Raw genomic sequence first — 17,012 nt, 5'->3', positions numbered from 1 at the left:
AATCCAATGCAAATGCACAAAAATCCTCTGATGTTTTTCTTTTTCTTTTTGTTGACCACCTTTTGAGTAAATTTAACAAGGCAGCAGCTAAAATGTGGAAACTATAAACCCCGTAGCATCCCACCTCACCTTAATTTCCCTTTGCTCAATTCTAGGTCAAGCCACAAATAAATAAACAAGCAGTGTTGAAAATACCAGCCTGCATTAATACACCTAGAAGTTCAGGTTTAAAAAGTGTTTGTGAGAGAATGAGTCCAAACCGTCAAGTACATGTGAACGAGGTCACCCCAAACCCAACTTTCTCATGCATATACTGGGGTGCAAAGTCTCACCGAGACACATGTAACCCCCCCCCCTGAGAATGGTTACGGGGTGTGTTAACAAGGTTGCTAGGCTATTACACCGACATCACAGCTGCTCAAAACAGGACCCACACATAGCGCTTCGCTAGAGTGCACAATATTTTCATACCTTCTTGCCGCAGGACTAAATCAAACATAATGAGCACTGTGCAAAATTGCGAGGATCAGAAAAGAAGGACAAAATGGTAATATATACTCTTGAACATCGCCTACAGTAGTGCCTAGCCTAGAAAGGGTGAATATGCCGCTCAAATGTACTGTATGAACTAAATCTGTTCTTTGTTCCTCAGGTATTCCATTGACTGGAAGAGCGACCTGGACAGCTTCTTTGACATCGATCCCGTCAGAGGAACCATCTCGACCAATGAGCTCTTGGACAGGGAGAGTATGGCGCAGCACAACATTTCAGTTGTGGCCACTAAAGTTAGTAAGTATGGCTGAACCTCAGAAGTGATTCATAAAAGTCCAATTGTCTTAAATGCAGGGATTTTATCTAACAGATTTACGGTGGCCCATCACTGCGCAGTCAGCAGCGAATTCCATTAAGTCTGCTTTTTACGAGCATTCATAAAATATGACGACTCTCCTGGAATATGTATCATTATCAGTGTCTTTCTTTTCTCCTTGACCTCCTGAATTTAACAATTGATGTATTCCCAAGTTCTTAAACTGCTGGTGAATTAATTGTTCCTTGAAATCAGTGGGGTCATTTATAGCAAACTTGGTCTCACATTATGTCTTCATGAACAACAATGATAAAACATTAATGATAAGGTGTTTCAAAGCCAGTTTGAAACCAAAATTGACAGTTTGTATTTTCATGTCACTGGTCTTACTGTTCACAATTCATTGGTGCATGTTATATCTGCAGCATCTGCAAGATTGTTTAAACACGTTTTATTTTATGCTCACCAAGGGTGCATTTATTTTATCGAAAATATAGTAAAAACTGCAATTTTGCAGTTTCTGCAACTGCAACTGCAAAATAACAGTTTTCAATTTTAATATATTTTAAAATGTAATTTATTCCTGTGATACAAAGCTGAATTTTCAACATCATTACTCCAGTCAGTGTCACATGATCCTTAGAAATCTTTATAATATGCTGGTTTGCTGTTCAAGAGATATTATCAATGTTGAAAATACTGCTACCTTTATTTATTTTTATTTTTTTGGTGAAAAGAGTGATACTTTTTTCAGGATTCTAATGAATAGAAACTTAAAAAGAGCAGCATTTATTTGAAATATTTTATAACAAAATGAAAACTCCTTTTTTGTTTATTTTACTCTTCTATTTATTTATGTATGTATGTATGTTTGTACGTACGTACGCACGTACGCACACACGCACGCACGCACGCACGTACGCACGCACACACACACTTATTTATTTATTTATGTATTTATGTATTTATTTATTTATATATTTATTTATTTATTTATTATTTAACATTCTCCACCCCTTAAATGACTTTCCTTTTTGGATGACATCACAAATTCATTTTACTGTAGCACTTTATTTTACAGTCCTTTTCCACGTGTACATACTATGTACTTATTATAGAAATTGCAATAACTGGGTAATAACTAGGTACTAACCCTGAACCTATCCCTAAACCTAATCTTAAACCATGTAGTTACCTTATAATACCAGTACTTTCTTGGGTAACTAAGTACACATTTTAAAATGTCAGCCCTCCCCTCCAGCCACCTCAGTTGTGCTAAATAACACCCACTTTTCATAAGCCGATCAATTTTCTAAGTCCTGGCCTACAATTTTGATCTTTCTGGTTGAATATGCTATTTCATTTGGAAAGGCCTTCAGATTATGGAAGCAAAAGGGGTTGCAAACTACATTTCGCATTGACTATTTTAGGAAGCCATTTGAAAGGCGATCACGCACCAACGTCAAACTTGTCATTGCTGTAATTGTGTTTGTGTTGGAAAAGATCTGTGGATTGTGTCACCCCGTAAATAAGGGAATCCATCGTCATCAAGTCATCAAATCCGCTGAGAAGTCACCAAAGCCATTATCTTGGAGGCTATGTGGTGCTCAATCAAAATTACAAACGCGGCGACTTGGATTCATTAAGACGGAATGTAGATGAGAGGTCATTAAAAGTTGAGCCTTTATCGCCATGGTAACGGTTATTACTCACTGTCTCTTAAGGTTGCACTGGTGATATGCTAATTGTGATTTCTAAAGCTAATTTGGGAGAGACTTAGCAGAAGTTAGAGCTGTTACACTTCACTCCTCTACTGCAGTGGGAATTGTCCACCATGCGTTAGAAGCTCAGTTTTTATCCAGTTTTTGTCTTCACTATCAGTGTATTGTAGACAATTGTACATTATGTTCCTTCATTCAGATTAAGAGAAATCACAGAGCACATGGTCTTTCATTCATAACTCGTGCCTTTCTGAATATTAGAAAAAAATAATATTCAATTCTTGATAAACTAAGCCATCTTTACTATTTTTGACTTTTTGAATAACACATTTATATTATATTTACATTGTTGTTTGAAAATATATTGTATTTATTGATTAAAAAAATTAAATTCCAGATTATATTATATTAAATAAAATGTATGTATATAAGTGCAATGTATATCTACATGTGTGTGTGTGTATACAGTATATATATATAAATAAATGGCCATTTGGAGCTGTCAATTTATATGAACACAAAAAGTATTTAACCAGCCATTTTTTGCGGTCTTACATCTTATAAATGCTAATTTCACCAGCGTGTGATGTGCAATACCCTCACTAGCAATATACAGAGTCTTGTAAAACATGCGTGACTGCTTTTATATCTCTCAGAACCAGTGATTACGAGATGCGCAGAACACCTGTTTAACACCATCACAAGCTAGTCTAGCATAAATTGCAGATTCTTGTTTTTCTGCCTCTCTCCTGAGCTTTTTAGGAGTGTTAATGTCACACCAGGTGCAATTCCAGATGTTATGGCGTCTCTGAATCATATTGTACTAAATATGAAAATGCTGAGGAAAGCACGAGTCAGCACGCAGTTTCCAAACATTTCACGCTTGTTGCACATGATGAAAACTTCTGCCCTTAGTTTCCATTAGAACACACAGATACCCTTGATTTACATAATCCCTTTTATGAATAGTCAGCGGGCTGAAGAAAACAGCTTTTTTTTTACACTACAGTTAGAAAAAAATATGTTTCAGCTGACATAATTATTTTGCCCTGTTTACATCAATACCAGTTTAAACGGGGCCACCATCAAGTTAATGAAAAGGAAAGTGTTTTTCTCATATACAAACTAATGTACACAAACTGTATTCAAAACCTGCCAAGCGAACGACAAAAACATCACAAAGACTCATAAAGGCACATTTACTGTTTGTTACTCTGTCTAAAAGTCTGGTGATTTCACTCTTATACAACATCTCCATCTAGTGGTTAAATCCGTCCTTACTAGGATATTTTCTATGAAAATTGGTTGAAAAAAGTGACATTAACAACATCATTAGGGAATATTATTTTATATATGTTCATTATAACCTCCTTATGCATTACTTATTCAATCATGAAATATAAATATAATCATAGATATCTTATGAATTTTGAGGGGATTTGTCAATCACATTTGTTCACTTCAATACGGGTTATGAGCAAACAAAGGTCCGTATTCTATGTATCGCTTCCGGTTCATGTTTTTTGGATGTTCTTCATTAAATATAGAGCTGCCTAAAAGATAAGCATAACCAATGCCCATCGCATATTGAGATATCTAAATATTTTTTGTTAGTTCATACTTCTAACATTTTGTCTGACAAGCAGATACGATGAAGACCTGTTTGTTCAGCGTAAAGCCTATAGAATATAGTTGTACATTTTCCAGAGTATTAAATACTACGTGGGTTCAAATTTAGCATTTAACATTTAGTTAGCCAAAACTTTTCTTCTGTTTTTGTTTTTAATCTTTTTCAAAACTCCAGTATTGGCTACACAACAAGTAATTTTCTGCAGGACATTTGGGGCAGAAGCACAAGGCCAGGAGAATTATGATGTGTCAGATCTCAGATAAATTGTAGCAAGCAACAGTAGTATTTTTATTTATTTTTATTTTTTTCTGGACATCAGACGCCCTGGAGTCCCTGAAGCTGAAGTAACAAACCGTTGCGTGCACACACACACACACACACACACACACACACACACACACACACACACACACACACACACACACACACACACACACACACACAGACACAGACACAGACACACACACACACACACACACAGACACACACTCACACACACACACACACACACTCCCACACTCTCTTTCTCTCCAGGAAGATTGCTCATCTTCACCAAGGTCGCCCACAGGTCTTGGCTTTATACGGGACCCCTGGGAGGGATGAGTTCAGATCCCTCGTTCTAAGCCTTCTCACCTTCTCCTCAGACACGCTGAGCCCATCTCACGGATCTGATCTATAAAAGTTTATTCAGCATTGATGTTCACCTCCACACACTGCCCGCTCAAACAATATCTGCAAGACGTGTTGGGACATCAACAGCTGAGCCAGAGAGGACACCAATGACCTTGTGTGTCAGCTAAAAAAGTTCTTGGATTATCTACTGTGTTATTTTATTAACCATGCTATTCCGTTCAAAAATGAAGAAAGACATATTTTTGTGTAGTTTAATGTATAGAATAGAATAGACGTTTAAGGATTAATATTTAAAAGCCCTTTAAATTATAGAGGTAAAACCACATGGTGGCAGTATAGTAGTATGGTTTAGAACATAATGTTCAAATCATTAGTACAGTGTACCACTCTTTTGTATGCCTGTAAATTATATTTTTAGACCTTTTGGTTCCTCAATAGAAAGCTCATGTGATATGCCGTCTAATGTATGATTTTAGTGAAGGAAGTTTGGAGTTATTAATGTGATCCAATCCAAATACAAAGCGGTTCTGAATCCATCATGCCTGCGGTTATAGAATGTATATTGGTGATTCTGTTTTAAATACTCTGTTTGGGTACTTGATTTTTTTTTTTTTTTTAAGTAACTTCTTCAAACTGTACTACCGGTCAAAAGTTAGGGGCTGGTTCAATTTTCTTTATGTTTTTCGAAGAACTCTTCTGCATTCATTTGATCAAAAACACAATAAAACAGTAATGTTGTTAAATATTACTACAATTTAAATGAACTCTTGAATATATGATGGCAGTGGATGAATATATGGCGCAGTGGATAAGATGCACATGGCTTTGGTGTGAGAGACCCGGGTTCGAATCCACTGTGAGACACCAATGTGCCCCTAAGCAAGACACTTAACCCCCATTTTGCTCTAGAGGCGTGCGACCTCTGAAATATAGCAATTTTAAGTCGCTTTGGATAAAAGCATCAGCTAAAAGAATAAATGTAAATATATTTTAAAATGTAATTTATTCATGTGATGCAAAGCTGAATTTCCAGCATCATTACTCCAGTCAGTGTCACATAATCCTTCAGAAATCATTCCAATATTATGATTTGCTGCTCAAAAAACATTTTTTTATTATTATCAATGAAAATAAATTATGGTTTTAGGATTATTGGATGAATCAAATGTGTAAAAGAACATATTTTTTGTTTAAATAAAAATATTTTGTGGCATTAAAAAAAATATATTTACTGTCACTTTTGATGATTTTAACATATCATTGCTGAATTAAAAGTATTACTTTGCTTTAAAAATATCTTACTGAAGAATTGTACCCAAATGTTCACCATTCAAAGCTTATTTTGTCAAATAAAGCTAATATAAATGTATCATGGTGTAGATATTGGAATGTTTATTTTGGGAATTTTAAAAATCTTTGAAATCATCAAGGAACAGAAAAGTTCTCCTTATTGAAGAACAACTGTAAACCTGTGCATTGGAATGCATGTAATGAGTAAAGCAGAGTTCACAGGGTTGTGTTTGTCATAATATCTTACGTGTGTTGTGTGTGTAGATAACCCAGTGCTGACCAGTAGAGTGGCCGTCACAGTTCATGTGCTGGACATTAATGAGTTTCCACCAGAGCTGGCCATGCCTTATGAGACCTTCGTGTGTGAGAGTGCCAAAGTCGGGCAGGTGAGTGCATATAAATGGTTGTGTATGCATGTGTGTATGTTTGCATGTCGAAAACCAATTCTGGTCTAATGAGCCATTTAAGATGATGTATGACAGACTCCAGACTCTGACACTGTCATTAATTCCAGAAAGTGCATTATATTCCCAGTTCTAGCCAGGTACAGTGTGTGTGTGTGTGTGTGTGTGTGTGTGTGTGTGTGTGTGTGTGTGTGTGTGTGTGTGTGTGTGTGTGTGTGTGTGTGTGTGTGTGTGTGTGTGTGTGTCTGTGTCTGTGTCTGTGTCTGTGTCTGAGTGTGAGTGTGTGTGTGTGTGTGTGTGTGTCCATGTATTTCCTAATCTACTGTATCTTACCCCCTATAACCACTGAACCTCAGATTAAACTGGAAAACCTTTCTAAAAACCAGCTATTTATTTTATTGTCACATTCCTGCCTCACTTGATGCCAGGAGGGGTAAAAAAAAGAAAAAGAAAAACACTTGTTCCATTAAAAATTCTCCTTTTCTTACTTTGAATAAGTATGATGCTTCTGGCCAGAACTGTGATTGATACATTGGACAGGAAGAGCCTGGTGGGTAAGTGATGCATTAGAACTGTACTAATCGTCCTACCCAGCATGGACCTGTGGTGCCTGTGACAGCTCTACAACAGGTGATGCCAGCGGGAGGGTGGGCGGTACGGATGTCTGCTAGCCACAGAAGATCGATCTGCTTGCGATGTTAGTGCACATTGTATCATGATCACTGGATGTGAAAGCAGACTAATTGGTTTTAGATGCAGAATCGAGAAGAAAAACCACAGGAGCCGTGTTTTAAACATTATTATTGAGCACAAGTTTCCGGCTGATGCGTACATTCATCCACTTGTGACTAGTTTTTAAATTATGCTTCATTTAATATTGTGAGTTTAATTGCTTCATATACATAAAGCACTGCAAATTGGGTTGTTTTTCTTATAAAGTATATTATGTGGCTGTATATATATCTCCATTAATTATGGAAAATGTGTTTCTACACTCTCTGTCTTTTAAAATACCCCCCTGGTTTTAGATAATGTTTATTTATGACTATAGTTTGTCCATAAATACCTGGAGATATTAATTTCAATTTTAATTATGTATATTTAATAAAGTTTAATATAATTGCCTAATAGTTTATTTGCCTGTGTTCACTAATAACCTTCATGAATCATTATTTATTTATTTATTTGAACATGTAAATAAAAAAATTAAGATCAATCAAAGAAACTAATAATAGAAAAACAAAACAAATGAACATCAAAGTAAAAACTCCATACTTTCAAACTTATATACTCCTACCCCATACCATTACAACCATGTTTAACGGGATAACTACAAAATAATAAATCTGCGGAGATAATAAATCTATAATCAATGAAACAATATATTCAAAAAGTTCTAATCACATAATAATACACAAACACGACAATATTTATACATACTACAAATGATTCAATATAGGCCTAGCACAGTTTATTATTAGCACTGAATTTCTCTATACCTCTGGAATATAGTTTCTTTGAATATCTTTTTAAAATGGAATAAGTTTGGACATTGCTTTAATTCATTATTTAGTTTGTTCCATAATTTAACACCACTAACAGATAAACAGAAACTTTTCCTAGTAGTTCGAAAAGTGGGAGTTTTAAAATTCGACTTTCCCCTTAAGTTGTAACCTCCCTCTCTTTCAAAAAACCTTTTCAGTATATTGCCAGTCAATAAATTGTTTCTAGCCTTGAACATAATGACCGCTGTTTGAAATTCAACTAAATCAAATAATTTTAATGCTTTTGACTGTAAAAATAAAGAGTTGGTATGATCCAAATATCCAGAGTTATGAATTATTCTCATTGCTCTTTTTTGAAGTATAAATAACGATTGCAATGAATGTTGATATGTGTTGCCCCAAACCTCTACACAGTAATTTAAATACGGTAACACCAATGAACAATACAAAATGTGAAGTGATCTGTAATCCAGAATGTACTTAGCTTTAGCCAGGACGGAAATACTTCTTGAGAATTTTGTTTGAATGTGTTTTATGTGAGATTTCCAGCAAATCTTGTCGTCTATAATCACTCCAAGAAATGTTATTTCATATACTCTTTCTATGTTAACACCATCGACCTGTAGCTGAACTTGATTACTAAATTTACAATTGGCAAATGTCATGCATTTAGTTTTATTCAAATTTAATGATAATTTATTTATATCAAACCACTGTTTAATTTTTCTGAATTCTGAAGTGATTAAGTCCAGGAGTTGCTGTAAATTCTGACCAGAACTAAGGATGTTTGTATCATCAGCAAATAATACAAATTTGAGAAATTCAGATACTTTACATATATCGTTAATGTAGAGAATGAATAATTTAGGTCCCAACACTGACCCCTGGGGGACCCCACACGCAATCTCCAAACAATCAGATGTGTATTCACCCATCTTCACAAATTGTTTCCTGTCTTTTAAATAACTGCTTAACCAATTCAACACTATCCCCCTGATCCCGAGTCGTTCCAATTTACTGATTAGTATTTCATGATTTATTGTATCAAACGCTTTTTTCAAATCAATGAATACCCCAACTCCAATTTTTTTTTTGGTCAATGGTATTTGTAATTTCTTCAATGAGTTCGGTTAAAGCTAGAGATGTTGATCTATCTATCTGAATCCAAACTGGCTGTCAGTAAGCAGTTTGTGTTTATCTATAAAATTATCCAATCTGTCATTGAAGAGTTTTTCTAAAATTTTCGAAAATTGTGGCAGTAAAGAGACAGGCCTGTAATTTCAGAAGTGGTGTTTATCTCCAGTTTTGTACAGAGGTAAGACTTTTGCTATTTTCATTTTTGTTGGAAATTGACCAGTAGGGAATGACAAATTAAAGATGTGAGTTAACGGTTGTGCGATAGAAAAAATAATGAACATTAATGTTCACCATAAAACATTGTGAAATATATTCCATATTGTGAAATATGAGTGAAACGGTCTATCGAATGAGAATAATGTAGGGCAGGGCTTGATTTTGTCCAAGGGGAATTGATTGGTTGTTGGATGATTGTGGTTTGCTGATATTGGTGGATCTCATGTGAGTGACACATTGTCCCGCCCTCACGCCATCAGATAAGAGATGTTGCTAAAAGAGGAAAGAGGCTCATTTGATTAAAGATTATGAGGGCACACAAATTAAAAAAAATAAAAAATAAATAAAGGACACATTTAAATCATTTAATGAAAAACAATCATTGTACATTTTGATTTCATGGTGACTTTAAACAAGAGACAAGTTATGCAATGATTACTTTAGTTTTTACATTTATGCCACATTCTGGGTGTCCAGCAGTGATACAATGTGCCATCAGAGACCGTTTATGATCAATTCTTAAACCCTGATCAATAATCTTTCAATTAACTTTGTGCCACAGGTGGTTCAGGTCGTCGGTGCAACTGACCAGGATCTCCCTCAAGCCGGACAAAGATTTTCCTTCAAATCCCCTCAAGAGGGAGTGAAGACCAAAAACTTCACCATCAGAGACTTTGGGAGTGAGTCTGTCTGTTATTTCCTAGTCAAGTGATCTGTTTGGAAGAGAGAAAAAAAAAAATACAATTATAGATTTGTATAATTTCATACACAAGTGTATGGAGGGTCAAATTACTCAAAATGATATCAATAAATAAGTGTTACGTTATTTATATAAATGATTAAATAAATCATTAAATTGTTAATAAAATAATGAATAATAATACAATTAATTATTAAATCACCAAACAAATGAATAAAAGTACTTTTTATTTAATTTTAGCATCTGTTATTGTCCATTTGGATTGCTTTATTATTTAAGTTCAAGCTTGTGTCATTCAATTTTTATTTTCAGTATTTTATAAATATATATATATATATATATATATATATATATATACTTGAAATTGCTCTTTGTGCATAAAATCCTTAGTTTAAAAATTATCTAATCCAAGGAAAATCATGAAACTGTGTTTCCCTTTCAAGGGAACTCGAGCTGCGTTTGTGACGCGGTGGGAACGCTCTGCGTGATTATGCCGTGAAGGACGTGTAAAATCAGTCCAATGGAAGCCCGCTACGACATAGGTGACGTCATAGACCAAGAAACTATAAAGCAACCCTGAAATCAGACCGCGAATGCGTCTGTACCTTCAGCAAGCGCTCTCTGTATATTTGTCCTTGTCTATTTATTAACTTGACAGACAGTGATATATATATATATATATATATATATATATATATATATATATATATATATATATATATATATATATATATATATCACTATGGCGAGCAGGCAAAGTTATAAGCGTTGTGTTGTTCCCTGCCCTCGTTATATCACGGGTGGGGACACACATCGTATGTGTACTGCTTGTTTGGGAGTGGAGCATGCCCAGTCAGTCCTCGAGGGGGCTGACTGTGAGCATTGCATGAGTTTGTCTATGAAAACTCTCCGCTCTCGCCGGGCATTCTGTGAGGAGGACAGTTCGGTTCGCGCTCCCCGAGGTGCGGGTCCCGCTGCTGCCGAGGCACAGCGTCGGCTTTCATCTTGGGGTTCGCAGATGGATCTAGTAGCAGGGTTTGAGACGGGCCCCGCCCTTTCTCAGCCCTTACCTGCTGGATCCGGTGTCTTTGCCCAGGAAGGAGCCCGCTCTGCGGCTTCTCCTTCCCAGGCTGAGGCACCAATATTACGGCTATCCAGTTCTGAGGATCTGGATGTCGTTGATATGGGGGATATTGAGTGTTCGCCAGCTCATACCCCTGATGATGAGGAGCTTTTGGAGGTTTTATCTCGTGCTGTTACTAAATTAAATATTGAGTGGCCAGCCGATGATGTTGATGTTGAATCTAGAAAGAGTCTTTTAGATGAACGGTATCTACAATCTAGATCATGACCTCCTCGTCGGGAACTCCCGTTTTTTCCCGATCTCCACACAGAGGTGTCGAGATCGTGGATTAAACCGGCGTCTTTCAGAGTGCATAATTCGCAGACTAGTAATTATAGTAAAATTCAAGGGATTGATCACTATGGTTATTTGACTATGCCTCGTGCTGAAGACACGCTAGCGAGCTATCTTTCCCCCGAGTGATCTTCTTCTCTGAAAGCCCCGACGTTACCCACCAGACCTTTAAAAAATACATCTTTGTTGGTGGGTAAAGCGTATTCGGCAGCAGGTCAGGCTGCGGCATGCTTGCACACTATGTCGATTCTCCAAGCATACCAGGCTGACCTGCTGAGGGACATGGACAATTGTGAGGAAGTTAGTGCTGATGCAATTCGAGAATTGCGTCGCACGACAGATTTATCTCTCCGGGCCACCAAGGAGACGGCCAAATCTGTGGGCCGTTCTATGGCAGCCCTGGTGGCCACGGAACGTAATTTATGGTTAACTCTATCAGAGATTAAGGATAAAGATAGGTCTGTTCTTCTGGACGCACCGCTTTCACCTACAAGTCTGTTCGGCGACGCTATAAATTGTGTTGTCGATAGGTTTCAGGAAAACAAAAAACAAGCGGCTGCGTTTCAGAGGTTTCTTCCTCGCCGGTCCAGTGTCCCCGAGGCTGCTCGCAACATAAAGCCTGAGCAGTCTCGTCCGTCTACGAGCTCCACATATAGAAGTCAGCAAAAACAGAGCGTCGCCGCTCGGGCTCCTCCTCAATCTGGGGTTCCTGAGTGGCGGGCGCAGTCCAAGCCTGTTAGAAGTAGACAGGATCTAAGGACTGTCATCACTAAGAGAGCTTGGTCTAAGAAGAAGTCCTGACACCAAGGCTATCAGGCTTCTGAGGGTGGTCCCCTCCAGGGAGGAACGATTCCGAGGAACCGTCCCTCCTTGGCACCCTCCGGGGGGCGATTCTCCGAGGAGAGTCGCAGCGTTGCCACTTCGGTCGTTCCCTGCCGGTTCGCCGCTTCAGGGCGCCGAGGTGTCAGCGTCCCCGTGCAATCCTCTGAGGAGGGTTGTAGAACGGTCAGTTCGGTCGAGAGACTGGTTCCCTTATCGGAATTTCTGGCAGCGTGGAAACTTCTGCCAAATATTTCTCTATGGGTCCTGCACATAATAGAAAAGGGTTACTGAATTCAGTTCAGTTCTCGTCCGCCCAGATTTCAAGGGGTCCTCCAAACGGTTGTGGACTCACAGCAGGCTTTGGTTATGGAGCAAGAAGTACTGACACTTCTTCGAAAAGGAGCTATAGAAAGGGTTTCTCCTCCCAGCAGAGAGTCAGGGTTTTACAGCCGTTACTTCATTGTTCCAAAGAAGGATGGAGGGTTGCGTCCTATTCTAGATCTGCGCCAGTTAAACAGCAGAGTTCAGAAACTCAAGTTCAGAATGCTTACACTAAAACAGATTGTATCACAGATTCAGTCCAAGGACTGGTTTGCCACAATAGACTTGAAGGACACGTACTTCCATGTATCTAGCCATCCTCATCACAGGAGGTTCATGAGGTTCGCTTTCGGGGTGAAGCATACCAATATCGGGTTCTTCCATTTGGCCTAGGTTTATCTCCCCGCACTTTTACAAAATGCGTATTAAATTACATCGACGATTGGTTGATGTTAGCTCAGTCAGAGCAGGTGGCAGTTCAGCATCGAGATGCTGTTCTGTCCCACTTAAAGAGTTTGGGGTTGCGGCTCCACACCAAAAAGAGTGTGCTCCTTCCTGCTCAGAGGACCACTTTTCTAGGTGTAATTTGGGATTCGACCACAATGCAGGCACGCCTGTCTCCTGCTCGTATTTCTGCGATTCTCACAGCCACAAAGAATGTGAAACTAGGCCAGTCACTCACTGTGAAACAGTTTCAGAGACTGTTGGGTCTCATGGCAGCTGCGTCCAACGTTATTACTTTTGGCCTTCTGTACATGAGACCCCTGCAGTGGTGGCTCAGGACCAAGGGGTTTTCAACGAGGGGAAATCCGTTCCGCAAGATCAAGGTCACGCGGCTATGCCTTCGTGCCTTGGTCATGTGGAATAAACCTTGGTTCCTCGCCCAGGGCACAGTGTTGGGGGCTCCTTGTCGACGCATCACGCTTTCGACGGAAGCTTCCCTCACGGGATGGGGGGCGGTCATGAGTGGCCGCTCGGCACAAGGTCTTTGGCAGGACCATCAAAGTTCCTGGTACATAAATCGTTTGGAGTTGATGGCGGTATTTCGAGCACTCAAATATTTCCTGCCAGACCTGAGAGGCCATCATGTGTTGGTCCGCACAGACAACACTTCGGTGGTCTCCTATATCAACCATCAGGGGGGTCTGAGGTCACGTCATATTTGCAAATTGGCCCATCCGATCCTCCTATGGGCCCAGGGGAAGTTATTGTCGCTCAAGGCGCTATATATTCCGGGGCGTCAGAATGTGGGAGCAGATATTCTGTCGAGACAAAGGCTAGTGCCCGGGGATTGGAGACTTCACCCCGAAGTGTTGGAGCTCCTGTGGGAAGAGTTCGGTCGTGCTCAGGTAGACCTTTTCGCATCGTCAGATTCAACCCATTGTCCCATGTGGTTCTCTCTAATGCACCCAGCTCCTCTCGGTCTGGATGCGGTGGTGTAGGTGTGGCCGAGGCTGCACCTGTACGCCTTTCCCCCGATATTTATGCTTCCGGGGGTTCTGGAGAGGGTTCGCCGAGAAGGGGCTCGTCTGCTACTAGTAGCCCCTTCTTGGCCGACCCCGAGTTTGGTTCTCGGACTTCGTGTCTCTGCTGGACGGCTCCCCCTTGGAGATCCCACTCAGGGTGGACCTCCTGTCCCAGGCCGGGGGCACGATATTTCACCCTCGGCCGGAGTTGTGGAAACTGTGGGCCTGGCCTCTGAGGGGGCCAGGCTCAGGGAAACCGGTCTTTCGACCGATGTTGTAGAAACCATTCTTCAATCCAGAGCTCCTTCCACGAGAAGGCTGTATGCGCTAAAATAGAAACTGTTCACCACGTGGTGTGTTGAACGACAGTTAGATCCTGTTAACTGCCCTGTTGGTTCAGTTCTTGATTTTCTGCAAGACCGTTTCTCGGCCAGGTTATCTCCTTCCACCCTAAAGGTTTACGTGGCGGCTATATCTGCCTACCACACCCCTCTGGGGGGTACTTCTATCTGGAGAAACCCTTTAATTACTCGCTTTCTCCGTGGTACATTGAGGTTGAGACCTGCACTGCACTCTAGAGCACCGGCTTGGGACTTGGCCATTGTACTCGAGGTTCTGGCTTTAGCTCCCTTCGAGCCCATCGAGGAGGTTTCAGAAAAGTTCCTCACTCTAAAGACTTTATTTCTCCTTGCTATCTCATCTATCAAGAGAATTGGTGATTTACATGCTCTGTCGGTTGCTCCTTCATGTCTGGAATTGCACCTGGTATGGTGAAGGCATTTCTCTACCCCAGGCCGGGTTATATTCCTAAGGTCCCACTGAATGTTGGGGGCCAAATAGTGCTGCAGGCCTTTTATCCTCCACCCTTTAATACCCCTTACCAGGAACAGCTTAACCTGTTATGTCCAGTCCGGGCTTTAGATGCTTACGTTCACAGAGCTGCCCTGTGGCGTAATTCTGAGCAACTATTTGTCTGTTTTGGGTCACTCAAGAGAGGATGCCCTGCATCTAAGCAGGTTATTAGTAAATGGATAGTCGAGGCTATTTCATTGGCTTATGAAGCGGCCGGACAGCCTTCACCTATGGCTGTGCGGGCCCATTCTACTCGGAGTATGGCGGCCTATGGCCTTAATTTCGGGAGTTTCCCTTCTTGACGTGTGTAATGCGGCAGCATGGTCCTCTCCGCATACATTTGTCAGGTTTTATGACCTTGACCTCTCCTCTCCTGGGGCGAGGTTGCTTGCTTCTTAGTGTGCGCAGGACTTCACACAGAACGGGCATTTGTCACTATGGCGTAGTGGGTATGGGGTTCCCACCGCGTCTCAAACGCAGCTCGAGTTCCCTTGAAAGGGAACGTCTCAGGTTACGTATGTAACCCTGGTTCCCTGATAGGGAACGAGACGCTGCGTTTTCCTGCCATACTTCCTGCATGCCCTGATCGACTTGCTTCAGGTTTTTCAGAAGCTATGCGGTCTGATTTCAGGGTTGCTTTATAGTTTCCTGGTCTATGACGTCACCTATGTCGTAGCGGGCTTCCATTGGACTGATTTTACTCGTGCTTCATGACGTAATCACGCAGATCGTTCCCACCGCGTCTCAAACACAGCGTCTCGTTCCCTATCAGGGAACCAGGGTTACATACGTAACCTTAGACGTTTATGCAACTGTTTATTATAACGCAGCTGTTGTGATACTCTTCCACTACGTTCACTATTTTTGGCCTTATGGAGTGGCTGTCCTAACTGTGCATGAATGCACACTTAAGATGTGATTTACTGGGACAAGGTGACAGATTCCGCTGAGGACAGTCCAGAAAAAAAGAGATGCAAAGGGTCTACCTGTAACATGCAAGATTTTCTTGAAAATGCCCATTCGTCAAGAAAATGTGGTCAGCATAAAGTCACGGAGACAAGGTCAGGGCTGATCAGAGTTCATAACCAGCAACTTACAGCCGCCATGATGCTGGCAAAGTCTTTTGACAACATGTCATTTCTCTGAACATTAAAACACCAACTACATTGCATTTATTTTACAAAACACAAACAGCTACATTGTTTATTGCCATGTAACCTTTACGACTGGAGCATGGGGGTTGCTACCAGGAAAAATCTCTTGTGAAAAACACAATTCTGTTTAGTTTTGTGACATAGAGTCACATTTTTAGCTGCGCTATCATCACAAGATGTCTGTTCAAAACAGTGTGCAGCAAAATAATGCTGTCCTATATATAATCAATACTGTGTCTCTGTCTTCTGAATCTGTTGTCATATGAATCAGTTTGTTCAGACTGTTCAATGTCAAAAAATTATTCACAGATTTACATACATCCCTTAAAACACAAACATCTTTTTGTAGTGAAATATTGTGTTCAATTGTAATAGATTGAGTAATGTCTAGTTATATTTAGTGTAAATGTATATAAGTTTAATGATGTCAATGATAGCTAACACTGTAATTGTAAAAGATGTTTGTCATGAAAAATGAAATGAAACGAGGGAAATGTTGATTATAAATATTTTATTCAGCATTAGAAGTAGCCTTATCTCTTTTAAAAAGCACCATTTAAAACTATGTGTGAATTTTGTGATTATTTCCCCCCACATCATCAGATTAGAAGCATGGAAATGTCTGATTCGGTTGGAAGGGTTTGGAACTGAGTCAGAGAGTTGGAGTAGCCTTCAGGAAGTTATAAATCTCAGTTGACCAGCACTGTTACAGTAGGTCACCAGAAGGTAGATTGTGAAAGAGCTTCTCTACCTCCTGAAATCATTGCAGATGAATGTTCAGGCTCAAACAGTCTCCTTAAAGATATAAAGCTTTTTATTAAGACGCCTGAGGGGGATTCGGCACTCAGCTGTAGTGTGATATCCCTGTTGAACTAGACTGCATAGTACACTAAATACTAAATTGTTTGTTCACTATGAAAAATCATGCAAGAGAGA

General features: G+C 39.8%; 1 protein-coding gene across 1 annotated transcript in view; it reads left to right on the top strand.

Annotated features, from left to right (window-relative positions):
* Nucleotides 1–17,012, top strand: part of cdh12b (cadherin 12b) — a 194,075-nt gene that overhangs the window by 158,515 nt on the left and 18,548 nt on the right. The window contains exons 8-10 of the mRNA XM_077200327.1: nucleotides 653–789; nucleotides 6,347–6,468; nucleotides 9,907–10,024. Of these exons, the coding sequence (XP_077056442.1) occupies nucleotides 653–789; nucleotides 6,347–6,468; nucleotides 9,907–10,024 (377 nt within the window). The remainder of the gene's footprint in view (nucleotides 1–652; nucleotides 790–6,346; nucleotides 6,469–9,906; nucleotides 10,025–17,012) is intronic.

This window comes from Siphateles boraxobius, unplaced genomic scaffold (genome assembly GCF_051911475.1).
Source record: "Siphateles boraxobius isolate OS27281-9 unplaced genomic scaffold, OSU_SipBor_1 46, whole genome shotgun sequence".
Taxonomy (NCBI): domain Eukaryota; kingdom Metazoa; phylum Chordata; class Actinopteri; order Cypriniformes; family Leuciscidae; genus Siphateles; species Siphateles boraxobius.
Note: the sequence above shows the minus strand (reverse complement) of the source record. Positions and strands in the feature narration are given on the sequence as shown.